This window comes from Mastigoproctus giganteus, chromosome 7 (assembly GCF_048544385.1).
Source record: "Mastigoproctus giganteus isolate SK-2022 chromosome 7, ASM4854438v1, whole genome shotgun sequence".
Classification (NCBI taxonomy): domain Eukaryota; kingdom Metazoa; phylum Arthropoda; class Arachnida; order Uropygi; family Thelyphonidae; genus Mastigoproctus; species Mastigoproctus giganteus.
In genome coordinates, this window is record NC_143581.1 from 71,434,530 (window position 1) to 71,460,663 (window position 26,134).

A 26,134-nucleotide genomic window follows, 5' to 3' on the forward strand; every position below is an offset into this window, starting at 1 on the left:
CGATGCTCCGCTTCATGTGTTGGCATTTTCTCCATTACTCGGTCGTCACTAACGCAGTTGCACAGGAAGCACTTTCTGTTGGTGTGGCTGGGTGGTCTTGCCCTTTTCTTGTGGTAGCCATATGGACAACAGCGCCACTTGCTCCACTGTCTTCCTCAGGAGACGTCTCTGATTTTTCGAACCGACCTCTCTGCCTAAGGCCTGAATGCGAGTGACTTTATCCTGTGCCATACTCGATGCAGTATGATTAATATTTCTATTCGACATCATCCATCTATGGAGGTGGACCTGTTTAGCTTCGGCTTATGTCCAGTGGAAGTTCTCGGGAGTGATGCCAGATGGCACCACAATATGCCTTAGCTGCCACTCCGCCCTTGGGGTAGGTAGGTAGGTCCCTTGGAACAACTTTCATGATGTTTATTTATTTTTTAATTTTTTATTACTATTAATTTATTTATTATTATTCTTTTTTTTTACTGTTATTATACCGATCTCCCAGTGTGATGGATGGAGCCGCATTTGCTTCCACTAAGGCAGTACTTAAACCAAGGTTCATCAGGCTGGTAGTCCAGTGTCATAACCACTGGGCCATCATGCCCCTCTATTATTATTATTATTATTATTATTATTATTATTATTATTGGTCATGGAACTCTCTGACTATCATACAAGTTTTCAGGATGGTGGCTTTTTGGAGTTGATATAAGTGTTCTTTGGGAGACATTGCTGCTAGGTTCTTATGGAGGCTCTTTGGCACCATGCCAGTGGTTGTCACAATGATTGGAATTGTCATTGCTTGTTTCATATGCTAGATTTCTTTGATTTGCTGTCTTAGTTCTGGGTGAATATTTTCTGATCTTTTTGATGTAGGTTTTCTGGAGGATATCAGTGTTGATCACTGCTATGTCGATCAGGTAGGTAGCCATTTCCTCCTTGTTGATTAAGGCTATTAGCATTAGTAGAGGCATACAATGCAAGAAAGCAAGCTTATGCAGCATCAACCAAAAAAACCCCTCCCATTTCACCCCTCCATTTGTTCCAAATTGCCTGTCCAGCTCAGCCTTAAATTTATTTAGGCTATCAAATGCCACAAGAAAAGATTATTATTATTATTAGCTAAATGGTGCAAAGAAATTTGAAGCTTATGCTGCATCAGCCAAAAAAAAAAAAAAATGCCTGAGTTATCCTGAGAGAGAGAGAGAGAGAGAGAGAGAGAGAGAGAGAGAGAGAGAGAGAGTCAAAAGTAGAAGGAAATCACCAAGAAATAGAAGAATGATGATATCCAGCTCAGGACCTTGGATGTGCCTAACCCATACTCACCAGATGTGAGTCCCTGGGGATATGGAAGTCTGTTCCACCAATCAACGACCCACTGGCTAAAGGAAAACTTCTGCACATCTATTCTGCAACTGTCTTTCTTCAATTTGAATCTATTCCCCCTCAGGTTCTTAATCTGAGCAAGAGGAAGAATCCCATCAGCATTCAGCTTTCTCAACCCATTCAAGGCCTTATACACCTCACTCATATTGCCTTGCAGGTGCCTACTCTTCAGGCACTGCGATTTGCTGAACTTAAGCCTTTCTTTGTACCCCTCACCAATCTTGTTGCCCTTCTTTGTACTCGTTCTAGCAACTCTACATCCTTCCTAAAATGAGGCCTCCAGACCTGTACACAGTACTCTAGGTGTGGTCTGATTATTGCCTTGTACAATGGGATAATCACCTCCCTGTCCCTGCTAGCAAAATTTCTATATATCATTGACAAGACTCCATGTCTGCATTGCTCAGCAACCTTAATATTTGACTGCACAATTACCCCCAGGTCTTTTTTCACTTTCCACTTCCCTGAGTGTAGTACCACACAGTTGGTACTGTGGAGGTGTTTATGTTTGGCTGGGATTATCTTGTCCATTATTATGGTGCAATCCCAGTATGGTTTGTGAGAAGGGGCTTCTAATGCAGCCCGGAGTTTGTATTTATAACCCAGTACACTTTCTTTGATCGATTGGTATATGCTGAATTGTTTCTGGGGCCTGGTGACATTGTCTTCTGTCACTCCAGGTCCTGATGTATTTCCTGTAGTTCCTGGTATTGATTACTTGGCCTTGGATGATGAGCATGAATCCTTCATTCTCAAAGAAGAACCTTCCACTCTTGAAACATGTGTTGGAAGCTATCTTATCTATGTGGTCTTGATGGAGGTTGTTTCAATGTCTGCCATGGAGTGCCTTCTTTGCTCATCTTTTTGTCCATGTTTCTTTTGTCTGTGAGAGTGGGATCTACTTGCTGGGGTTGAGTAGTGTGTGCCATTTGTCTGTCTTCCTTATTGCTTGGTAGAGTGGCATTTTGTTTTCCCTGGAAGCAGTCCATAAGGTTGTTATTTGCCTTTTTCTGTTGTTCAATGAGGTCTGTCAAACCACTGCCTCCTTCTTCCCAGGCTATGGTCAGTCTCTAGATTGACTGCTGCTCCTTCCCACCTGGCTGCACCTCCGCAGCCAGGTGGGAAGGAGCAGCAGTGCATAGCACATGCTTCTTGATTAGACCGGGGTTCGAGCCCGTCACCACCAAATACGGAGGATGTGGAAAGGTCAGGGAATGACCGCCGCATATCCCGGAGCAATATGGCCTTAGTTGCTAATGCTCCTAAAAACCAAATAAGTGAGGAAAGCATTGATTTCCTTTTGTTCTAACTGTTGAGTTTGCATCATCCACAGATATTTGTAGGCCTTTCCCTCTGTCATGGCTTCAATCTCTTCACCAGTCTTCAGCTGGTAGTTTCAGCCGACAGGATTTCCCTGATGCAATCCATGGGTCTTGCATTTGTCTGGGCCAAGTTGCATCCTGATGTCAGTGCTTTATTATTATTATTATTATTATTATTATTAGCCATATGGTGCAAGGAAGCCTGAGGCTTATGCTGCACTGGCCAAAAAAAAAAAAAATTCCTTATTACCCTGAGAGAGAGAGAGAGAGAGAGAGAGAGAGAGAGAGAGAGAGAGAGAGAGAGAGAGAGAGAGAGAAGTAGAAAGGAATCACCCAGAAAGGGAAGAATGATGATATCCAACTCAGGATCCTGGGTGTGCCAAGCCCATACTCACCAGATGTGAGCCCCTTACTCTTTAGTGATCTGGAGTAGCTGTTGGAGTTGATCCTTGGTTGGTGCATTGAGTTTGATGTCATCCATGTACATCAGGTGAGAGAGGGTGTGCAGGTTCTTTCTCCCTTCTTTAAGTGTATATCCATACTTGTTGTTGAGCATGTTGGACAGGTAGAGTGCTAGACAGAATCATAATGGGTTCAGCTCATCTCCCTGGAAGATTCCGGGGAGATTGGTCTGGTCATGATTTTCTCAATCTTGATGGTGGTCCTCCACTTTGCCATATTTGCTTCTAGGAAATGTGTCAGTGTCTCTATCAGCCAGCTATGTGGCACAGAGTAAAAGACTTTGCGGTAGTTGATGTAGGCCAGGTGTAGGTTGTGGTGCTTTTTGTAGGCTTGCTCCATAACTGCCACAAAAATATCAGTGGTCAAGTGATGAACATTAATTGATGAATGTAAATTTATAAATAATGAATAAAAAATTTCATTTTTTTTTTAATATATTTTTGTAATGCTTAATTATTCAATTCACAGTCTTTCTGCTGCCAGGCAGGTAGGTTGCATTTCCCTGTTTTTTTTTTAATATATGATTTTTAGAATATATTGATTATATGAGTTTTATGGATGGATAGATGGATGCTAGGTATACTCTTTGGAAGTGATTTAAGGCCTGTTCACATTAACTGAGTTCCTATTTGTGCAGACAGCTATTTTTTATTTGTTCAGATGGTTTCACTTCATTCAAATTTGTACTTATTTAACTGGTGTGAAACATAGCTTTCTTCTTTTTTGATATTATTTGAACTACTTCTGTATTTTCCTGGTTTTTGATGTAGTAAAGAATGTTATTTCCTGTGTATACACCATCATAATTTCATTAGAATAAAAGCAGTCAGTGTTTGAATTATGTCACTTCCTTACAAAATTAGCATTACAAAATGGAATGCTAATTTTGTAATGAATCATATACATTGTATAATGAATATGGAACTTTATCCTAAACATTATATTAATAATGTTTCTAGTTACAACTCATAGGTGATGCACAACAGTATTCAATATAAACACTAGTATTCCGGCTATAAAATCTGAGATATCAGCAAAAATATATACTTGGTGGAATTCTCTGAATATTTCCATAAACTATACTCATGAGATTATGACTACCCAATCCGAGTGGCAGTGGTCCTGCATAACACAGGCATTTTGCTGTAAGTAATCACTCCTGGCATCCAAACTGATGAGAAAGCTTTATGGTAATAAAGGCATGGAAGGAGGTGAATGTATACAATCCTCCATGTACTGTATGATATTTTGGCTTGAAGTGCTCATTCTATCAGAAGAATATCCATGCTTAGAAGGATTTATTGACCAGCTAAGCCTTCTGTGGAAGAGTTAACATCATCATCCACAATTTTGAGTTAAGAGCCCTGAGTATATTTGCCCATGGTGGCTGTGAAGAGCCATTCATAGGATCAAGGATTTTATCCTTACACCTTTAAAATATTTTTTCAAGTTATTTTTTATTAAAGTGTAAATTATCTTGACGGACTTTATCATGATAATTTATGAGATCATTGCCACAGCAGTGATTCCTTTCTATAATATTATAGGGGTTCAAGTTTCAAGTGTCTTCTTCATTCTTTCAAAATGAGAGCACTCTGAGAATCAAATTCAGCACTGAATCTGAACTCATCTGCAAAGAAAGCATTTGGTAATAGTGTTCACTACAGAGACTGAGTTGTCTATACCAAGTCAAATGAATTCTTGTCCAGGAAAGAAGGAATGAGGGAAACAAGAAGCATATTATGCAGAGCTCTTTTTTCAAAACAGTGTGTGAATATAGTTTGCCATGTCATTTGTGTATCTGCTGAGAGTTTGGCTGCCATTTCCTTTTGGCACATTGCTGTTACGGATGGATAATAGTCATTCGTGGTGATTGGAGAGGTGAAAGGATATCGAGTGACTGATAAGATTGCCAAAAGTGGTGATGCCTGTCAGGCTGCTATTGTTATATGAAATAGAGAACTTGTGGTGACACCAGTGGTATGTTCAGGCCAGAACGACGTTCCAGTACTTTTTTCTAAATGTCATAATAGAAAATCATTAAATTTATATACCTAATATTATGACACAATGGCATAATGAAAGGAGAGGGAGAAATATCTATTTTACCCATTGCTACTAAAAATATATATTAATAGTAATCTTTAAAATTAATAGATTTCTTTAAAAATTTATTTTATTATTTTTTATCATTGTTTATTCGTTTTTTTTTTTTTTTTTTTTTTTTTTTGGCCGGTGCAGCATAAGCCATAGGCTTTCTTGCACCATGCGGCCATTACTAATACTAAAACTGCTCCCAGTCATTCAGTGGTTAGTTTCAAATAACCCACCGAATAGTGACCATTATCCGATTATTTGCAAACTGCAAACACACAGAACTTCACATATAGCCAGCCGCATAAAATGGAAATTTAACAAAGCAGATTGGAACAAGTTCACCAATGCAGCTTCCTTTGATAATCAAATCATTAAAGGCCAGCATATAGATGATGCTACTGACCACACTACTACACAGATAATAACAGCTGCAACCTCTGCTATACCTAAAACCAGAGTTGGTCCTCACAGACATGCGAATATCTGGTGGAATGATGCATGCTGTGATGCCAAAAAAGAACAGAATAAAGCTTGGAATCTGTTGTAAACACCCAACAACTAACAACTTGATTAACTTCAAGAAACTTAAAGCTAAGGCCTGATACATGCAGAAAAAGGCAAAAAAAGACCCTTGGATCCAGTTTGCTTCCACCATTACTAAAAATATAGACAGTAGAAAAATTTGGAACAAAGTCAAAAAACCGAATGGTAAATCCCTCCCAAAATCAACACCCATCATAAGTTGGAAAGGTAAAGACTTCTCCTCTCCAATGGAAGTTGCAAATGTACTGACATATCCGTAGGAGCTGCAGTGGTCCTTCCTACATCCATTGTCTCTGTCCAGCTACCAATTGAATGCAGTGTTTATACAGCTGAACTCTATGCAATAAAAATGGCTTTGAATCTCCTTAACAACCTATTAAATACTCAAATCGTAATATATACAGACTCTTTAAGCGCAGTAAGTGCCTTATAGAATAAATTACAACATCCCCATCCACTTCTCACATAAATCAGATCATAGTTATGTAACCTCGATAAAAAGAAGCTGACTGTCAAATTCTGCTGGATACCCAGCCACGTCGGAATTCCAGGAAATGAGCGTGCAGACGAAGCAGCAAAGTGCCCTGCTTGCTTTATTCCCATCCCAATTCTTTACTCTAATTTCAAACCAATCATACAAGATATGGTCTGAAATGTGGCATACCCAGACAGGAAACAAACTTCTTGAGATAAAACAGAATCCACAGTTGTGGAGATCCAGTTTCAGACTAAATAGGCATGAAGAGTTCATGCTTGCAAGAGCACGAATTGGCCATACACATCTAACACACCTCTTTTTACTGCTAGAAGAAGATCCTCTACTTTGCTTACACTGTAGCTTCCTACTTACCAATAAGTATATCTTAATTGAGTGTGCACATTACCATTCAGTTAGAATTGCATGTTTCAAATTGCAGCTTAATTTACAAAAACCTTTACAACTATCCCATATATGTGGAGATGATAACAATTTCTCAGAACTTTTTGCTTACCTGAAAAGGGATCAATGTTTACAGTCAATTTTAGACCTATTTCCTATAACGTACACAGTCACTTCTAGATAAAAGTAACAGGCGCAATTTGGCTATAGTATCCCATTCGCCATTAAACCCCATTCCAACAACAACAACATCCAAAGTATTGCTTCCTCTTGTTGCCACTCTTAACATGCTGCTACAGAGTTAGAAATCTACAACAGCATCTTAAGACTGTTGCTTTAGAAAATGGTGCAAAATTACATCACCCAAATGAAATTTCATAATGGTTACTAATAGTGTAACTGCAATGGTTGGAGGAGTGATGGAAAAATTAATGTAAGATAAGCTCAGTAAATGATGCATAAATAGTCAGAGTTTTCACAATGGAAGGCTTTTTAAATTGCAAGGTGTCCATTCTTCACTGTTGACAGTGTATGATCTGGTGATGAATGATAGATGAGTGACAGTTTAGTGCACTGAGAGCATCTTGTGCATCTCATCTGAATATGTGCGTGTGTACCACCTAATAACAGAGGTTCTTGTTATGAAAAAGGCATCAGCACGATGGTCTCAAAATTGTTGACTGGATCAAAATTAAGTGAATATTTGCATTGTTTTCAAGCAGATCCAGCAAATTTCATTTCAATGTCTGTGGCCATGGATGAGATGCATCCATCACTTTCAGCCAGAGACAATGCAGCAGTCTAAAGAGGAGAAACACAACTCTTTTTCCCCCTCCAAATAAAGTCATGTCAATTCCTTCTGCGGGAAAGGTGATAGTCTCGGTTTTGGGGATGTTGATAGAGGGTTGCTAGAGGATTATCTTCAGAAAGTCCAAAGAATCACAAGGGCATATTTCAAAGATTACAAAGGAGTCTTGTTCCACCAGGACAGTGCACCTGCTCACAAGTCTGGGGTGCCTCCATAGCCAGATGGGTAGGAGCAGCAGTGCGTAGCACACGCTTCTTGATTAGACCAGGGTTCAAACCCATGACCTCTAAATACGAAGGATGCAGAAAGGTCAGGGAATGACCACCGCATATCCCTGGAGCAATATGGCCTTAGTTGCTAAGGCTCCTAAAAACCAAAATAACAACAACAACAACATCACAAGTCTGTCATTGCCATGGCTGCATTGCATAAGTATAGCTTTGAAATATTGGACCTGAATTTAAATGAGAGTTTAAATTTGGGTCCAAGATTCCCTACATTCATCAGATCTAGCCAACACACTTTCAACTGTTTCTTAAATTGAAAAAGTACCTGGATCGCATCCATTATCCCATGAATAGCAACATCTATGCTGCAGTGGATGGATTGCTGGAGGCCTGAGAGAAAACTTTCTTCATATTGAAGAGTAGAATGTTACCAGACTCCTCAAATAAACCCTTGATACTCAGCCCATGAACTTTACAAACACCCCTCATAGTTACAATTGTCTGCAATTTGAGCAAATCAATATTCCAGTTTTGCCCTCTGTGGAATGTTAATTCTGTATTGAGCAGTAATCAAAATACTGTGTGTCAGGCAGATTTTTGGTTCCTTGTGGACATATATGTGGAGATGAGACACTATTATTATTATTATTATTATTGTTGCTCTTATATTATTTCTCCCTGATTGGGGGATTCCACTCCGTGACGGGTACTGCTACCAAGTACGCAGGGTGGTTGTAATGTCTGGTGTTACTGTCAGTCGAGGAAATCTCTGACTGTCCTACAGGTGTTCAGGATTGTGACTTTCTGGAGTTCCTTGTAGGTGTTCTCTGGGAGACTAATTGCTGCTAGGCTGTTATGTAGAGTCTTTGGTACTATACTGGTGGTTGACACAATGATTGGGATGTTTGATACTTCTTGCATATGCTACATCCCCTTGATCTCATGTCTCAGGTTCATGTACTTCCGAATTTTTTCCTGATGGGTTTTCTGGACATTGCTAGTGTTGGGCACTGCTATGTCAATCAGGAAGGTAGCCTTTTCCATCTTGTCCACAAGGGTTATGTCCGGTCTGTTGTGAGGGATGGTCTTATCTGTTATTATGGTGCGGTCCCAGTACAGCTTGTTGGTTCGGGTCTCTAGTACTGCCTGGGGTTTGTACTTGTACTATGGTACACTTTCTTTGGTAAACTGATATTTCCTTGCTAGCTTCTGATGTATTATCCTGACTACCTGGTCGTGGTAGCCAGGATAATACATCAGATCACCTTGCACCCCGCAGTGATGTGTTGGATCGTTTCTGAGGCCAGGTGGCATCGTCGACATGTGTCACCTGACATTCCAGGCTCCTTTGCGATGTATTTTCTATAGTTTCTAGTGTTGATTACTTGGTCTTGGATGGCCAGCATGAATCCTTCAGTCTCGGGGAAGAGCATCCCACTTGTGAGCCATGCATTGGAAGCAATGTTATTGATGTTATCGTGATGGAGGTCATTATAGTGTCTGCCATGGAGTGTCTTCTTTGCCCATCTTTCTAACTTTGTTTCTTGTACCGTCTGGGCAGGAGGGGATTCCTCGCTTAAGTTGAGTGGGGTATACCACTTATCTATCTTTCTTATGGCCTGGTGGAGTGGTGCTGTGTTCTCGAAGTAATCCTTCAGATTAACTATCGCTGTTTTCTGTTGTTCTATCAGGTCTATCAGGCCCCCTTCATCCCTCTTTCCGAGGTATTGTTATTCTCTCCACTGCTGACTTCGGGTGGTGTTGGCAACCCTTGGTCATCATTGTCCTTGTCTTTCGCATGATATCTTCTAGCTCGGTGTTAGTCCAATCTATGACCCCGAAGGTGTATGTACTGGAGCTGCACAGGTGTTTATGGCTTTAACTGTGTTCCCTCCATTCAATTTTGCTTTCAGCAGGCTTCTGAGTCTCTGATGATATTTTTCCGTCAGGCACTTCTTGATTTCCTTGTGTTCTAATTGCTCAGCCTGCATCATCCCTAGGTATTTGTAGGTCTCTCTCTGTCATAGCTTCTATCTATTTACCAGTCAACAGCTGGTAGTTTCGGCCAACTAACTTTCCCTGGTGCAGTGTGTGGATCTTGCATTTTTCTAGACCAAATTCCATCCTGATGTCCTTGCTGAATTCTTCGGTGATCTGGAGTAGTTGCTGGAGTTGCTTCTCGGTTGCTGTTTAGAGCTTGATGTCATCCATGTACATCAGGTGGATGAGGGTGTACAGGTTCTTTCTTCCTTCTTTGAAGTTATATTCATACTTGTTGCCGCTGAGCATGGTGGACAGCAGGTTGAGTGCTAGACAGAACCATAGTGGGCTCAGAGCATCTCCCTGAAAGATTCCTCTTCTAATGGGGATTGGCCTGGTTGTGATGTTCTCGACCTTAATGATGGTACTCCATTTCGCCATTGTTGCTCCTAGGAAGTTTGTCACTATCGGGTTGACCTTGTAGATCTTCAGGGTCTCTATTAGCCAGCTATGAGGTACGGAGTTGAAGGCCTTGCAGTAATTGATGTAGGCCATGTATAGGTTGTGATGCTTCTTGAAGGCTTGCTCCATAACTGCGGCATCTATTGTTAATTGCTCCTTGCATCCTCTATCATTATTATTATTACTAGCCATATGGTGTAAGGAAGCCTGAGGCTTATGCTGCACCAGCCAAAAAAAAAAAAAAAAAGAGAGAGAGAGAGAACAAGTCAGAAGTAGAAAGGAATCACTAAGAGAGGGAAGAATGATGATATCCAGCTCAGGACCCTGGGTGTGCCAAGCCCATACTCACCGGATGTGAGCCCCAGGGTTAAGTAGATAATGGGTCACAGTTTCCCCATTTAAATGAGCTCACTGTAATATATGATCATTCCCGATTAAATAAATTATTTTGGTGGGAATGAAGCACCAAGTTCACCACCAGATAAAATACAAAGAAGCAGTATGATTACCTCACCACCAGGTGCTGGAATGAAGTTATTTAAAATCATTGTGCAGTTGACTTTCTGATCCACAGTAAGCATTTTCATTACAATGAATTTCATGACTCATTGTAGCAACAGATTATTGTGCTAGATGTAGTGATAGTCTCTGTGTGAAACATTTAAAGTCTCTGTAATTTCATTGATTATTTAACAACAACAAAAAAATAAATAAATAAAATAATATATATATATATATGTATATTTATATTAAAATACATTTTCATTATCTCCCCAATCCCCAATAAAAATGCTAGTACCAGTTTTCTAAGGTTTAAATATTCTCTGATTTTATTATTTGTAGATAGCCACCAAAATTTATTTGATGTTTTAAGTGATAGAAAAGTATGGAAAATTGCACTGCAAAACTTTCTGGATATGAATGATTTGACTAGTTCATCCTTAAAACGAATACAAGATTTGGTGAGTGTCTTTCATTTTTAATGTTTATTGTAAGTGTCTTTTATATTTTACATACATCATAAACAAGTAGTCTGTGTCACTCTAGGAACAATATCTTTGTTAATGGTTCCAAACCCAAGCATTTTTCTCATTCATGATCAAACAGTTGATAGTGATCATATAGTGCACTTCCAAGTTACATTTATAGTTCTTTTTATTTCTTTATTGCATAAGCAGTTCTTTGTTATAAGGAGTTAGAAAAGTTTCAGATAGGTAAATTATCTTCTTTTTTCTTGAACTAATATTACTCCCTTCTAACTTAAATTATTTGATATCACACTCCCTTCTCATTTTGGGATCCAAAACCCTTTGGTAGGACAATACTCTGTGACTGAAAGAATCAACATTGAATCTTGATAATTGCTCATCACTTGTAGCTGCTGACTTCTCAGCTCATATTGACTTACATTGATCTGAACTTAGCCCATTAACCTACTAGTACAAAGACAAATAGCATTAGCATTAGTAGAGGCATATGATGCAAGAAAGCAAGCTTATTCAGCATCAGCCAAAAAAAAAAAAAAAAAAACCACTACTCCCATTTCACCCCTCCGTTCGTTCGAAATACCTGTCCAGCTGAGCCTTAAATTTATTTAGGCTATCAACTTCAACAACAAGCGATGGGAGTCTATTCCACAAACCAACTGCCCGCTGGCTAAAGGCAAACTTCCGCACATCTATCCGACATCCGTCCTTCCTCAGTTTGAATTTATGCCCTCTCAGGTGATTATTCTGAGCAAGAGGAAGAATCCCATCGGCATTGAGCATGCTCAAGCCATTCAAAGCCTTATACACCTCTATCAGATAACCTCGCCGATGCCTAGTCTCCAGGCTCTGTAATTTGCAAAACTTAAGCCTTTCTTCGTAAGAGCAACCCTTTGTTCCATTCACTAATCTTGTTGCCCTTCTCTGTACTCGTTCGAGCAGCTCTACATCCTTCTTGAAATGAGGCCTCCAGACCTGTATACAGTACTCAAGGTGTGGCCTGACCAATGCCTTATACAAGGGAATAATCACATCCTTATCCCTGCTAGAAAAATTCCTGTATATCATTGACAAGACACCATGAGCTACTCTTGCAGCTCGTCTGCACTGCTCAGAGAACTTTATATCTGCCTGCACAATTACCCCCAGGTCCTTTTCATTCTCTACCACTGTCAGCGTAGTACCACAGAGTTGATACGTTGATCTGGGGTTACTGTTTCCCATATGTAGTACTTTACATTTGTCAATGTTAAACTTCATTTGCCACCTCTCAGCCCATCTGCTCAACCTTTCCAGATCCTGTTGCAGCAGCATAGTATCAGTAGTGTCCTTAACAACCCTGCCAACCTTGGTATCGTCTGCAAACTTGGACATTAAGCCTGATACACCATCATCAATATCATTTATAAATACAGAAAACAACAACAATGGACCCAACACTGAACCCTGAGGAACTCCACTAATAACATTAGACCACGTTGAGCAGTGTCCATTGATTACCACTCTCTGTCTTCTGCCACTCAACCATCCCTTTATCCATAGCAGCAATTTGCCTCCAATGCCACACTTCTCCAATTTGTGCAGCAGTCTTCCATGCGCAACAGTATCAAAAGCCTTTCTAAGATCCAAATATATAATATCAAAGTTATTCCCTGCATCCAGTTCTTTTGTGACTACATCATAGTATCCAATCAAATTGGTCAGACAAGACCTGTCCTTAACAAAACCATGCTGTGTCTAAGCTATAACTGAATTCTTGTCCAGATGATCCTGCAGTGCTTCTTTAACCAGTGCCTCCATTAATTTTCCTGGAACCGAAGGTAAACTAACAGGTCTGTAATTACTTGTGTCAGCCTTTGATCCTCCTTTGCGAATTGGGGTTACATTTGCACATCTCCAGTCCATGGGTACCTCCCCTGAGTCCAAAGAAGCTCTCATAATTATGGCTAGGGGTTTGCTTACTTCCTTTGCTGCCTCCTTTAATATAACTGGATAGATCCCATCCACCTCTGGTGCCTTTTTTATGTTTATCCTCGGCAATTTCTCCTCCACTTTCCCCTCAGTTATTAGAAAATAATCTAGCTCACTGCCAATGTTTACTTCACCTACGACATTCCCCTTCCTGAATAACTCCTCATGTGTGAATGTTGATGCAAAATACTCGTTTAGATTGTTAGCCACCTGAGCAGGATCCTCAACTGTTGAACCATCAACATCCAGTGGACCAATCTGATTCATCCCTTTCCTTCTTGAGTTTAAATAGATAAAGAACTCTTTTCTGTTTTTCTTTGCGTCCTTTGCCAAGGATTTCTCATAATCTGCCTTTGCCTGCCTAATCTCCTTTATGACTTGGTTACAGACCAACTTGTATCTATCATAGGCTTCCATGTCACCCATTAATTTGTATGTATCCCATGCATTTTTCTTCTCTGCCATATGTCTCATTAGTTCATCTGACAACCATTTAGGCCTGAACCTTGAACAATATTTCTTGGTTGGTATGTAAAGCCTGGTAGCTTCCAAGATTAGTTCCTTGAATGCTTCCCATTTTGAATTTGCTGTTGGTAACATCATCAGTTGGTCCCACTGTATAGAATTTAAATACTGTCTCAGACCATCATAGTCGCCTTTACGAAAGCAAAAACCCTTCCCTTTGCCTCTGATGGTAGTTACCTCCTTGAGTAAATCCCACTTCAGCACACTGTGATCACTGCCACCCAGTGGTTCCTTTATCTGCAGATTCCTAATGCATGAAGAATCACTACTGATAATCAGATCAAGAGTATTACTCCCTCTAGTTGCCTCCCGAACATGCTGGTGTAGAAAACAATCATCCAATAAATCCACAAAAGCTCTGCTTGTGTGTGAGTGACCAACCCACAAATTCCAGTCAATATCTGGGAAATTAAAATCCCCCATTATAAGACTCTCTGATTTACTGGCCCATTCTATTTCCCTGTACAGTATCTTATTATACTCATCAGAGTCATTAGGCCTATAGCACACTCCTACTCTCAATTTTGATTTACCTATGCTTATGTCACACCAAACTGACTCGACACTGCCTTGTCCATCAATGTCGACTTGCTTCACTTCCTTGGATTTTATGTGTTTTTTAACTAATAGCATAACCCCTCCTCCCCTCCTGTCCTTTCTATACACATTGTACTCCCCAAATTCCAGTTCTGCATTCCTTATATCTGTGTGACACCATGTCTCTGATATCCCAACAATATCTGCCTTTGATGTTTTGAGCAATACCTCAAATTCATCAAATTTATTTACTAAACTCCTAGCATTGGTGTACACGCAAGTATACCTGCACTTGTTTCTATTCTTAGCTACCCTAACACAACCCATGTGTTTACTTGTATCACAATGACTTCCAGCAGTCTCTGAAATATCCTGCATCTTGTTTTTCAGGCGTCTGCTCATTCCAATAGAAGCAGTGCAAGAATCTCTTTCACCTCTGCCAGTGGCTACTGTTAGTGCATTAGTCTTTGTCTCCCCCCATGCTAGCAGTTTTTCGACCCACCTAACACTGCCTCGATAGCATCAGCAGATATTCTTGCACCCTTTCTATTTAAGTGTATCCCATCCCTGTAGAAGCAATCTCTCCTGTTAACAAGTACATTCCAGGCTGAAAAAAATTCTACCCCTTGAGCCTTGCACAATCTTTCCAGGGCCGAATTGATCGACAGGGCTCTCATCATATACTCCCTCCTGTCGTGTCTGGGCAGAATTGCAGACACTTTCAAATTCAACCCTAATTCACAGCTTTTTTCCATCAGTGACCTGTACTTGTTAAGTAATTCCGCCGGTCTCCTACTCTTAATATCATTAGTGCCAACGTGTACAACTATATCACCTTTTGTGCCCTTAAAAGATGATATCTGCTCTACAACGTCATCAACCCTTGCCCCTGGCAGACATACCCTGGTCCTGTTCCACCTATCCTTTTTACAAAGCATGTTCCCCGTTTCCCTGACAATAGAGTCACCAACAACTACTAGTTCCTGTGGGACCAGCGCATTCTGCCTTGGGGGCTGCCTCTGTGTTGCAAGATGACCAAGTGCAAGCTCTTGCGTTGATGTGGGCAGCTGAGAGCTTGATGGGCCCCTCAATTTATTTCCTTCGAGGGCATCCACCCTATCCTTCAAGGTCTCATATAGGCCCATAACAACGCCGAGTTGTCGCCTAATTTCCTTGCACTCCTTGCATCGTGCACACACACAAAGACATCCTCCATGGCAGTATCATGTCCCGTACCCGATTGCTCCGCAAACATCAAGCAAACAGTGCATCTTAAAAGGCTGTGATTCAGAGGGCAACTGCCCCCCTCAGTTCTCCCCTGAGTCACAGCACTCCCATTAGCTTGAGCCTTTTGCTTTGCTGCTCTGGTCAGAGTCATGATTTCGATTTAAATGTCAGTAAAATTACAATTTCAGAACAAAATTAAAACCTTAAACTTGTATCTTAACACAGTTATAACGCTATATTTATTTTTCAGTATCGAGTGTTATCTACGAGTTCCCTTTATATAACTTCCGTATCAAGTATGTATTAATTATTTGTTACGTTTGTACTCTAAGTCGTTATATATATATATAGTTAAAAGAACAATTTAATTGACAATGAAGTTTAACAAGATTAATAGATCTACTGATTAATTGACAATATTATATTATGCACTATACTATACAAAGCTAATGCTATCGAATTCCGGATATGCTGTATCGCGTTTCAGTAACGCGATAGAAGACAATTAGAAAACAATTAAGCAAGAACTGTAGTGTCTGATACAAAGGAAGTTGAAATTTTCAGTCCCAGATGTTTAACGTATGAATATTTATATTATTCTACATGCTGCTCAGAATGGCTGTAAAGGAAATCTCAGAATGGGATCTTATAAATGCCTCCGAAAAGGAAAGAGCAGGTAACCAAAGCAAAATATACTCTGATCAAAAAGGATGGTGTTGTAGTTTTCAATTGCAGTATAATACATACCTTTAACAACCCAGCCAAACCAACTTCTGTAAACACTATTTACACTGTTCTGTTTATTCTTATTTCTCAAACCGCTTAAGCTGCTATCAATGTCAGAAATATAGACATTTGCAAACAATATGCCAGGAAGTTCCAATTTTCTTAACTATGGATCTGTATATATATCAGATAGCTTTTAAAATCTATTCATTGTGGTCAACTGATGACATTACCAACTGAAAATTTTAAAGGGGAAGCACTCAGAGGAGTAGGCATAAAAACTACTGGAGACTAGTGTTAGAGAAGAAAATGCATGGGATGCTTGGAAATTATTAGGATGTACAGAAATCTACAGTAGGTATAAACTAGTCTACAGTAAAGTGACAAAATAGGTTAATCAAGCTAAAGAGATTATGAGAAGTCTCTAACAAAAAATACAATTAAATTAGCAAAGACTCCTTTTTTTTTTTTTTTTTTTTTTATTATTTGTAAACACCAGAAGGAAAGGGATTACTCACATTGGTCCACGAGACATCAATAGTATAACTGTTGATGATCCTTCTCAGGTTGCTTGAAACCTGAAATCAACCTGAATATATATTTTGCTTGAAAAATTATTTATCAAGAGAGCTCATGACAAAGGCACATGTGCAAGCAATCAAGCTTATATAGCATCAACCAAAAAAAAAAAACCCTTCTCATTTCACCCATCCACTCGCTCCAAATGTTTGTCTAGTTCTGCCTTGAATCTATTTAAGCTATCAACTTCTACAATGACAGATAAAGTTTGTTCCAGAAATAAACCACCCACTGGCTAAAGGCAAACTTCTGCACATCTATCCTACAACTGTCTTTTCTCAATTTGAATTTATGCCCTCTCAGGTGATTATTCTGAGCAAGAGGAAGAATCCCATCATCATTAAGCACGCTCAAACCATTCAAAGCTTTATACACCTCAATCAGATCACCTCGCAGGTGCCTAGTCTTTGAGTCTCTAGACACTGTAATTTGCAAAACTTAAGCCTTTCTTCATAAGAGCAACCCTTTGTTCTATCCACTAATCTTGTTGCCCTTCTCTGTATTCGTTCCAGCAGCTCTACATATTTCTTAAAATGAGGCCGCCAGACCTATATGCAGTACTCAAGGTGTGGCCTGACCATTGCCTTATAGAAGGGGATAATCACCTCCTTATCCCTGCTAGCAAAATTCCTGTATATCACTGACAAGACACCATAAGGTACTCCTGCAGACTGTCTGCACTGTTCAGAAAACTTCATATCTGCCTGCACAATTACCCGCAGGTCCTTTTCATTCTCTATCACTGTCAGTGTAGTACCACAGAGTTTATACGTTACTCTGGGGTTACTGCTTCCCATATGCAGTACTTTACATTTGTCAATGTTAAACTGCAGTTGCCACCTCTTGGCCCATCTGCTAAACTTTTCTAGATCCTGTTGCAGTAATGTACTGTCATTAGTCATCAACAACCCTGCCGACCTTTGTATCATCTACAAACTTGGACATTGAGCTTGATATACCATCATCAATATCATTAATAAATACAGAAAACAACAATGGACCCAACACTGATCCCTGGGGGACCCCTCTAATAACATTAGTCCGTGAAGAGCAGTGTCCTTGCATCATTTGCCACTACTAATACTAAATACTTATACAACACAACATGTTGTTTAATTATCCATTGATAAATAGGTTACAGAGCCCTTCTCCTAATAGTTCCCAAAGCAGAACCATCACCATTGTATTCTGTTGTCTTCGGTGAACTGAGCCATTCTGATATGCCTGTGAAAATGAGCATTGAATTTCATATTTTCCTTAGTTTTTCAATGTTTTTATTTTGTTATGAAAAATATAAAACATAAGAAATAGCACAGTTTTAATATAAACTTTATGAATAGAAGACCTGAAGAAGAATAGGTAATCACAGTTTTATATAGTCTTATTACTGCTGATGTCATTATAAGGCTATCACTTTGTAATTACAGGATATGGATACTCATATCTAACTTATAACTAATATTTGACAACCAGTAATAAAAAACCCAACAAGATTCAGATATTTCATTAGGTGACAACTTTATCAGTGATAACTTCAAATTAATTAATCAACAGCATTGATTATAACAGTTATAGACTAAGAATTGTACTTAATTTGAAGTACAATTCTTAAAAACCTCAGTAAACAAATAAAACTTTATCTTATGCTAGTTTGACAAATATAGTACTAGATAAAATTTTTAAAAATCAAAAGTGAAAAAAATAACACAGCACTTGGGTAGCTGTACAGATTACTTCCTGTTGATAGTATGTTTTTTTTATATAAATAAATGAATTAACTTATAACATTATTTATTATTACTTGAAAAAAAAAAAATATTTTCATACTTGCAGACTGAATTTTTCCAGCAGTATCCCTCTGGCCTTGAACTAATTTGTACAGATATGTTACAAAGAGTAGCAATAGGAGACTACGAACAGTGGTTTAAAGATTGTGTGTACATATTTTGTATGAAACCACCAAATCAGTGGAAGAATGAAATTAAATCCAAGTATAAAACTGACTATGAAAAACCATATGAAGTAATTTCTACTATGGTAAGCTGCGACTGTCATTTTTTAATTGTTATAGTCGTTATCATGTTCCTTACTTTAATCGTAGTTAACATTATTTGATTCTGAATTATATTTTTTGTTTAAATTATGGTAACAAATTAAGAGAATATATTGAAACATGCTAGAAGTATAATAAAAACGTGTGATTAAATATAGGCAATACATGAAATATGTTTAGGGTTCCACTTAATATGCATCGATGTAGTTGAGCAAAGACTTTTATTTATCTAATTTTCAGAATTTATTTTATATATCTATTTTTTCTATATTTTTCTGAATTTTCAGAATATCATGTCAAAATTGATACTACTTGTCAATTAGAATGTATTTCCCAATTATTTGCTTTTTTATATATGGGGGTCTTCATTATCCAAGGATAATTGGATCCAGAAAATTCCACTTAAAATGGGGACCAAATTGATGTAGCCGAGTGGTCATGAGTGAGAGTGCAGTAGCACATGCTGTTTGAATGGACCAGGGTTCAAGCCCATGACTATTAAATACGATTAATATTTATATTGATGATTTAGTGTAAACTCCACTGACCCAGTGGTTGCCAGTGGATAAACAAGATGCAGTTAGTATTATGTACTTGTACATAGTAAAAATGGATTGAAGGAACTGAAAATTAAGACAGTTATTTTATTAGACATTTTTTATTACAATACGTTGAACAATGTAAAGTTAAGTAAAGTTTACTGAAGTTACACTATTTTTCACTTTTACAAATAAAGAATGAATCAGAGTTTTTTTTTTTTTTTTTTGCCATATTTTTTCAGATAAAATTTTGTCGTAGCATTTAGTTATGTCTTTAACTTCACACTTAACTTTTGCTGCACAGTCATGAAGAGGATGGTTTTGCAAAAAATATTCAAGTGCTTGGTCAGTTTTCTCAAGGGCTTCCTTTAATTCTTTAATTTTCAAATCCTTGTAACTTCGGGGGCTCCGATAATGACTACTCAGATACTGAGGACCCCCTGTATGTATATGTGCAATTATTTTGCACTATATATGTATTAAATATATATATATATATATATGTGCAATTATATGTATAATTACAGGTATTAATTATATGCATAAGCATAAAATAGATGTGCGGAATTTTTGTCTTCAGTCAGAAAGTTGTTTTTTGCTGGAACAAACTTCCGTCTGGGTAGACAAACTATTGGAGGGGATGAATAGGTGAAATGAGAAATGTTTTTTTTTTTTTTTTTGGTGATGCTGTATAAACTTCTTTTCTTGCATCATTTTCCACTACTATTACTTGGAAGGATTGGAACCTACAGCTTCCTTAATTTGAGGCCATGCATGCTAAGCTGGCCATTCCCATATTTTCTGGAATTTATTTGAGCTCTTGTGTAGCCCTCTGTAGCCGAGTGGTCAGGAGCAGGAGTGCAGTAGCACACACTCTTTGAATATACCAGGGTTCAAGTCCCTCACTGATAAATATGGTCAATTGGTCCTTGAGGTTGTCACAGACATTCTCTCAGATATGCCAGACAAGCTGTTGTTGCTACCTGGGAGTCTAAAACGCTGATGGAACTGATATTCAGGTGACACTTAAGTCAAGTGGATCCAATTTCGGCGAAGTCCGGACGGTCTATGACAGCCAAATCCTCTGCTTGCACCTTCACGATGGTGGGACTGTTAGTAATCCTGGGTATAACCTCCATGCACAAGTACATGGTGGGTGACCACCCAGGTGTGAACCAACGTAAGCAGGGGTCGAGGTGTGGCGCCCACACCACATGGAGGAACGCCGCCCCTCTATGTTACCAGGCAGTACTAGGTGGTAGATGACTCTCATCAACCGGTGAAATACCACCACTTTGCTTATTGGAGGCTTGAAGTGGTCGAACCCATGTTTAGTCTCTAGAGCTAAGTTCCGGCCAACCCTTCCCTATCTCTTCCATCATGCAGTATGATTGATGATTTTTGCGGTTATGATGACTGTCGTGGCGAGATCCAATATTCCTTACATTTCGAGGGTACAGCTCTAAAACGGTGTTCGCAGGCCGGCCGCTAGATAGTACACCGGACCAAACCTATTGGTAACTCTCTAGGAGGCTTCCGGATCAGCTAGTGTATAATCTTGCTACCTCTACTCTGCCAGATAGTGACTGGAGGGAGTCCGAGTAGTGTGTATGCGGGAAGCATTGTCGAGGCCACGTTATGTCAAGGATCTGGGTATATTCTTACCACATGTACGCCATATCCAAAAATTTCATTACTTCATACGGCATGTCCCACCCACTTTTTCATACTATTGAATACACCATGAATTGTCAAAATAAGAGAGCAAGCTTATCTGCGAAAAGATCTAAACCTCCCAAGGACTTCCTAATTCATTTCACAAATATATGTGGTCTTAATTCCAATCTCAACGATGTCCATTTCCACTTGCAGTCTTCCAAACCCCATGTACTTTTTCTGACTGAATCTCAGTTATCAGTTGATTCAACTACTTTTCATCTCAGATGTCCAAATTATTTGCTGTATGATTCCTTTCGCCTCAAAGGTGGTACTTGTGCATATGTCCGTTCTGATATTCCCTGTCAGAGACTTGGCAATTTGTAATCTCCTCTCTTTGATCTTCTCTGGCTTAAAATCTCTCTACCTCATTGTGTCAAATTCATCTGTTGTCTCTACCGTTCTCCCAACTCCACTAATCACTTGGAGCTCTTTGACTTCCTCTCTTTGCAACTTGACTTTCTCCAGTCCAACTTTCCTATCAGTGAGGTAATTTTCCTTGGTGATTTTAACGTTCACAACTCCAGCTGGCTTCCATTTTCTAGTCACACCGACCCAGCAGGTCGAGATGCTGAGGCTTTTGCAATTACTAATGACCTAGCACAGATTGTTCATTTACCTACAAGAATACCGGACAATCCTAATCATACAGCCAATATGCTTGATCTTTTTCTCACAAACAACCCTTCTAAGTACAAGGTCGAAGTGAGAGGTCCTTTAGGCACTTCAGATCACAACTTGGTGATTGTCTCTTCTCCAATGGAACCTTTATCTCATGGCTATTCCCAACCTCGTATTGTTTGGCATTACAAGAATGCAAAATGGGATGACCTGCGCGACTTCTTTTCTTCTTTTCCTTGGTCTGATTACTGTTTCAAAACTTCTGATGTCAACGTTTGCTCAGATTGTGTCAGTGAAATTATTCTTGCAGGAATGGAATCCTGTATCCCACACTCCACTTTAAAATCTCATCCTTTATCTAAACCTTGGTTTTCCAATAAATGTGCTAAGGCTGTCCAAGAGAAGAATGTTGCATATCGTAATTGGCTTGTTTCTAATTCTTCAGTTTCATTTTCTGCCTACACCAAAGCTCGCAACAATTGTAAAGCAGTTATTAATCAGTCCAAACTAGAGTTTGAACAGGCTAAGAGTAGAAAACTTGCTTCTTGCCCTAATGGTAGCCGAGCATTCTGGTCTCTTGCCAAAGCTATTGGCCGCAACTTTTGCCCATCTCTGCTCCCACCTCTGTCCAAACCAGATGGTTCTGTTGTCACTTCAGCCAAGGATAAAGCTGACCTGCTAGCATCCCATTTTTCTTCCAGCTCATGTATTAATGATCTTGGTAAAACACCTCCCACCATTCCTAACACGCTCCATTCAATGCCTCCTGTGGTCTTCCGTCAAAAGGATATCAGAAGGACTTTGATGAATCTTGATGCTAAGAAAGCTCCAGGTCCTGATGGTATTTCTCCACTTGTTCTCAAAACTTGTGCTCCTGACCTTACTCCTATTCTTTGCCGCCTTTTTTCACTTTCTTATTCCAAAGGTGTTTTTCCTTTTGCTTGGAAATTTGCTCATATCCAGCCAGTTCCTAAAAAGGGTGACAAATCCCTCCCATCCAATTATCGTCCCATTGCAATTACTTCTACTCTTTCTAAAGTAATGGAGAAATCAATTAACCGCCAACTCTTAAACTACCTAGAAACCTTCCGTCTGATCAACGATCGCCAGTATGGATTCCATCAGTGTCGATCCACTGGTGATATTCTGGCTTATGTTACCCATTTATGGACTAATTCAATGGAAAGGTTCGGTGAAACACAAGTAGTTGCTCTTGACATCTCAAAGGCTTTTGATCGTGTTTGGCATAAAGGTCTTCTAAACAAGCTTCCATCTTATGGTTTGCCAACTGTTTTTAGTAATTGGTTATCCAGTTTTCTCTCTGATCGCTCACTGAGGGTGATGGTAGATGGCTCTCTGTCTTCTAACTTCTCCACTAATGCCGGTGTCCCCCAAGGTTCAGTTCTTTCCCCCACTCTTTTCCTCTTGTATATCAATGACCTTCTTCCATTGACTGGAAATCCTATCCCTAGTTTTGCCGATGATAGCACATTGCATTCAACTTTCCATTTTGAGAAACCTTGTCCTGCTCAATCAGCTTCAAGTTCTCGAAAATCTGCTGCCAATTCCTTAAATGCCGATCTTCAGGTAATTCTCCAGTGGGGCAAAGACAACTTAGTTGATTTCAATCCTTCTAAAACTCAGTCTTGTCTTATATCTCGCAAAAAGGATTCTTATGCTCCTATGCTTATCTTTAGTGACACTCCGATTTCTAGGCAAAATGATATATCTCTTTTGGGGATTATCCTGACTTCTAATCTCTCTTGGCACAAGCACATTACAAATATTGCTTCCTCTGCATCTAAAAAACTTGGTTTTCTCTTTCGCTCTCGGCGTTACTTTTCTTCCAACCAGCTGCTCACTCTGTATAAATCACAAATCCGCCCTGCCATGGAATATTGTTCCCACATCTGTGGTGGTGCCCCCAAAACCTCTCTCAGGCTTCTTGATTCCATTCAGAAGAGGGCAGTTAGGTTAATTAATGATTTATCTCTAACAGAGTCTCTCCACTCGCTTTCTCATAGACATACTGTTTCTGCTGCATGCCTCTTCTACAGATACTTCCATGGGCGCTGTTCTTCTGAATTGGCTTCTATAATTCCCGCTCTCTCTTTCAAAACAGTCCGAACACGTGCCGCCACCAGTCAACATCCATTTACTGTCCAACTTCAAACCCACAGAACCAACTTTTCATCTTCCTCATTTATTCATTCAACTGCCGTTTTCTGGAACAACCTTCCTTCATACTTATTTCCTGAAAATTACAATCTACAGAAGTTCAAGTCCAATGTCAACAAATATCTTCTTTCGTCTTCTCAACCTCCAACCCAAGCACGGTACTAAGTACTATAGGTTCTAATACCTCTCGTGTTTGGGGTTCTCATAAAAAAAAAAAAAAAAAAAAAAATCTGCCTATCCGCCCTGGACCTGCATGTGGTCCATTTCCCTCAACATGAATTGTTGAGGAGGCTTCCATCTTGCAGTAGATTGATAATGCTGCTACTTACACCTTTTTTTTTATGTGTTTTTTGCTCTAGTTATCTAGTTTTTTCTAAATTGCTTCTGGTGAATTGTTCACTAAAGGAAAGTTCCTGTATACTGGCTGACAGATGGGCCAGGAAGTAGGCAGTGTGTGGTACTCTACTACTGGGCTGGCCACAGTTGTCTGAGCATTCCATGATGCATTAGCATTAGCATTAGCATTAGTAGAGGCATTTGATGCAAGAAAGCAAGCTTATGCAGCATCAGCCAAAAAAAAAAAAAAACCACTTCCACTTCACCCCTCTGTTCGTTCAAAATACCTGTCCAGCTGAGCCTTAAACTTATTTAGGCTATCAACCTCCACCACAAGGGATGGCAGTCTGTTCCACCAACCAACCACCCGCTGGCTAAAGGCAAATTTCCGCACGTCTATCCTACATCTGTCTTTCCTCAATTTGAATTTATGCCCTCTCAGGTGATTTTTCTGAGCTAGAGGAAGAATCCCATCAGCATTGAGCATGCTTAAACCATTCAAGGCTTTATACACCTCTATCAGATCACCTCGCTAGTGCCTAGTCTCCAGACACTGTAATTTGCAAAACTTAAGCCTTTCTTCGTAAGAGCACCCCTTTGTTCCATTCACTAATCTTGTTGCCCTTCTCTGTACTCATTCCAGCAGCTCTACATCCTTCTTGAAATGAGGCCTCCAGACCTGTATACAGTACTCTAGGTGTGGCCTGACCATTGCCTTATACAATGGAATAATCACCTCCCTAACCTTGCTGGAAAAATTCCTGTATATCATTGACAATACTCCATGAGCTACTCTTGCAGCCCGTCTGCACTGCTCAGAGAACTTGATATCTGCCTGCACAACCACCCCCAAGTCCCTTTCATTCTCTACTACTGTCAGTGTAGTACCACAGAGTTGATACGTTGCTCTGGGGTTGCTGTTTCCCATGTGTAGTACTTTGCATTTGTTAATGTTAAACTTCATTTGCCACCTCTTAGCCCATCTGCTCAACCTTTCCAGATCCTGTTGCAGCAGCATAGTGTCAGTAGTGTCCTTGACAACCCTGCCAACCTTTGTATCATCTGCAAACTTGGACATTAAGCTTGATATACCATCATCAATATCATTTATAAATACAGAAAACAATAATGGACCCAACACTGAGCCCTGAGGGACTCCACTAATAACATTAGTCCACGATGAGCAGTGTCCATCGATTACCACTCTCTGTCTTCTCCCCCTCAACCACCCCTTTATCCATAGCAGCAATTTGCCTCCAATGTCACACTGCTCCAATTTGTGTAGCAGTCTTCCATGTGCAACAGTATCAAAAGCCTTTCTAAGATCCAAGTATATAATATCAAAGTTATTCCCTGCATCCAGTTCTTTTGTGACTGCATCATAGTATCCAATCAAGTTGGTCAGGCAAGACTTCCCCTTAACAAAACCATGCTGTGTCTGAGCTATAACTGAAGTCTTGTCTAAATGATCCTGCAGTGCTTCTTTAATCAGTGCCTCCATTAATTTTCCTGGAACAGAAGTTAAGCTCACAGGTCTATAATTACTTGTGTCAGCCTTTGATCCTCCTTTGTGAATTGGGGTCACATTTGCACATTTCCAGTCTATGGGTACCTCCCCTGAGTCCAAGGAAGCTCTCATAATTATGGCTAAGGGTTTGCTTACTTCCTTTGCTGCCTCCTTTAATATAACTGGATAGATCCCATCCACCCCGGGTGCCTTTCTTGTGTTTACCTTCAACAGTTTCTCCTCCACTTTATTCCCAGTTATTTCAAGATTCTGTAGCTTACTGCTAGAGTTGAATACACCTCTGGCATTCCCCTTGCTGAATAACTCCTCATGTGTGAATGTCGATGCAAAATATTCATTTAGTTTGTTAGCTACCTGAGCAGGATCATCAACAGTTGACCCATCAATATCCAGTGGACCAATCTGATTCATCCCCTTCCTTCTAGAGTTTACATAAGTAAAGAACTCTTTG

General features: G+C 39.6%; 1 protein-coding gene across 5 annotated transcripts in view; it reads left to right on the forward strand.

The window, feature by feature from the left end:
- LOC150082988 (uncharacterized) overlaps positions 1-26,134 on the forward strand; it is a 1,785,507-nt gene that overhangs the window by 871,874 nt on the left and 887,499 nt on the right. For all 5 annotated transcript variants that reach the window (XM_090377722.1, XM_090377724.1, XM_090377725.1 and 2 more), the window contains 2 exons: positions 11,005-11,123; positions 18,546-18,749. In XM_090377722.1, the coding sequence (XP_090233848.1) occupies positions 11,005-11,123; positions 18,546-18,749 (323 nt within the window). The remainder of the gene's footprint in view (positions 1-11,004; positions 11,124-18,545; positions 18,750-26,134) is intronic.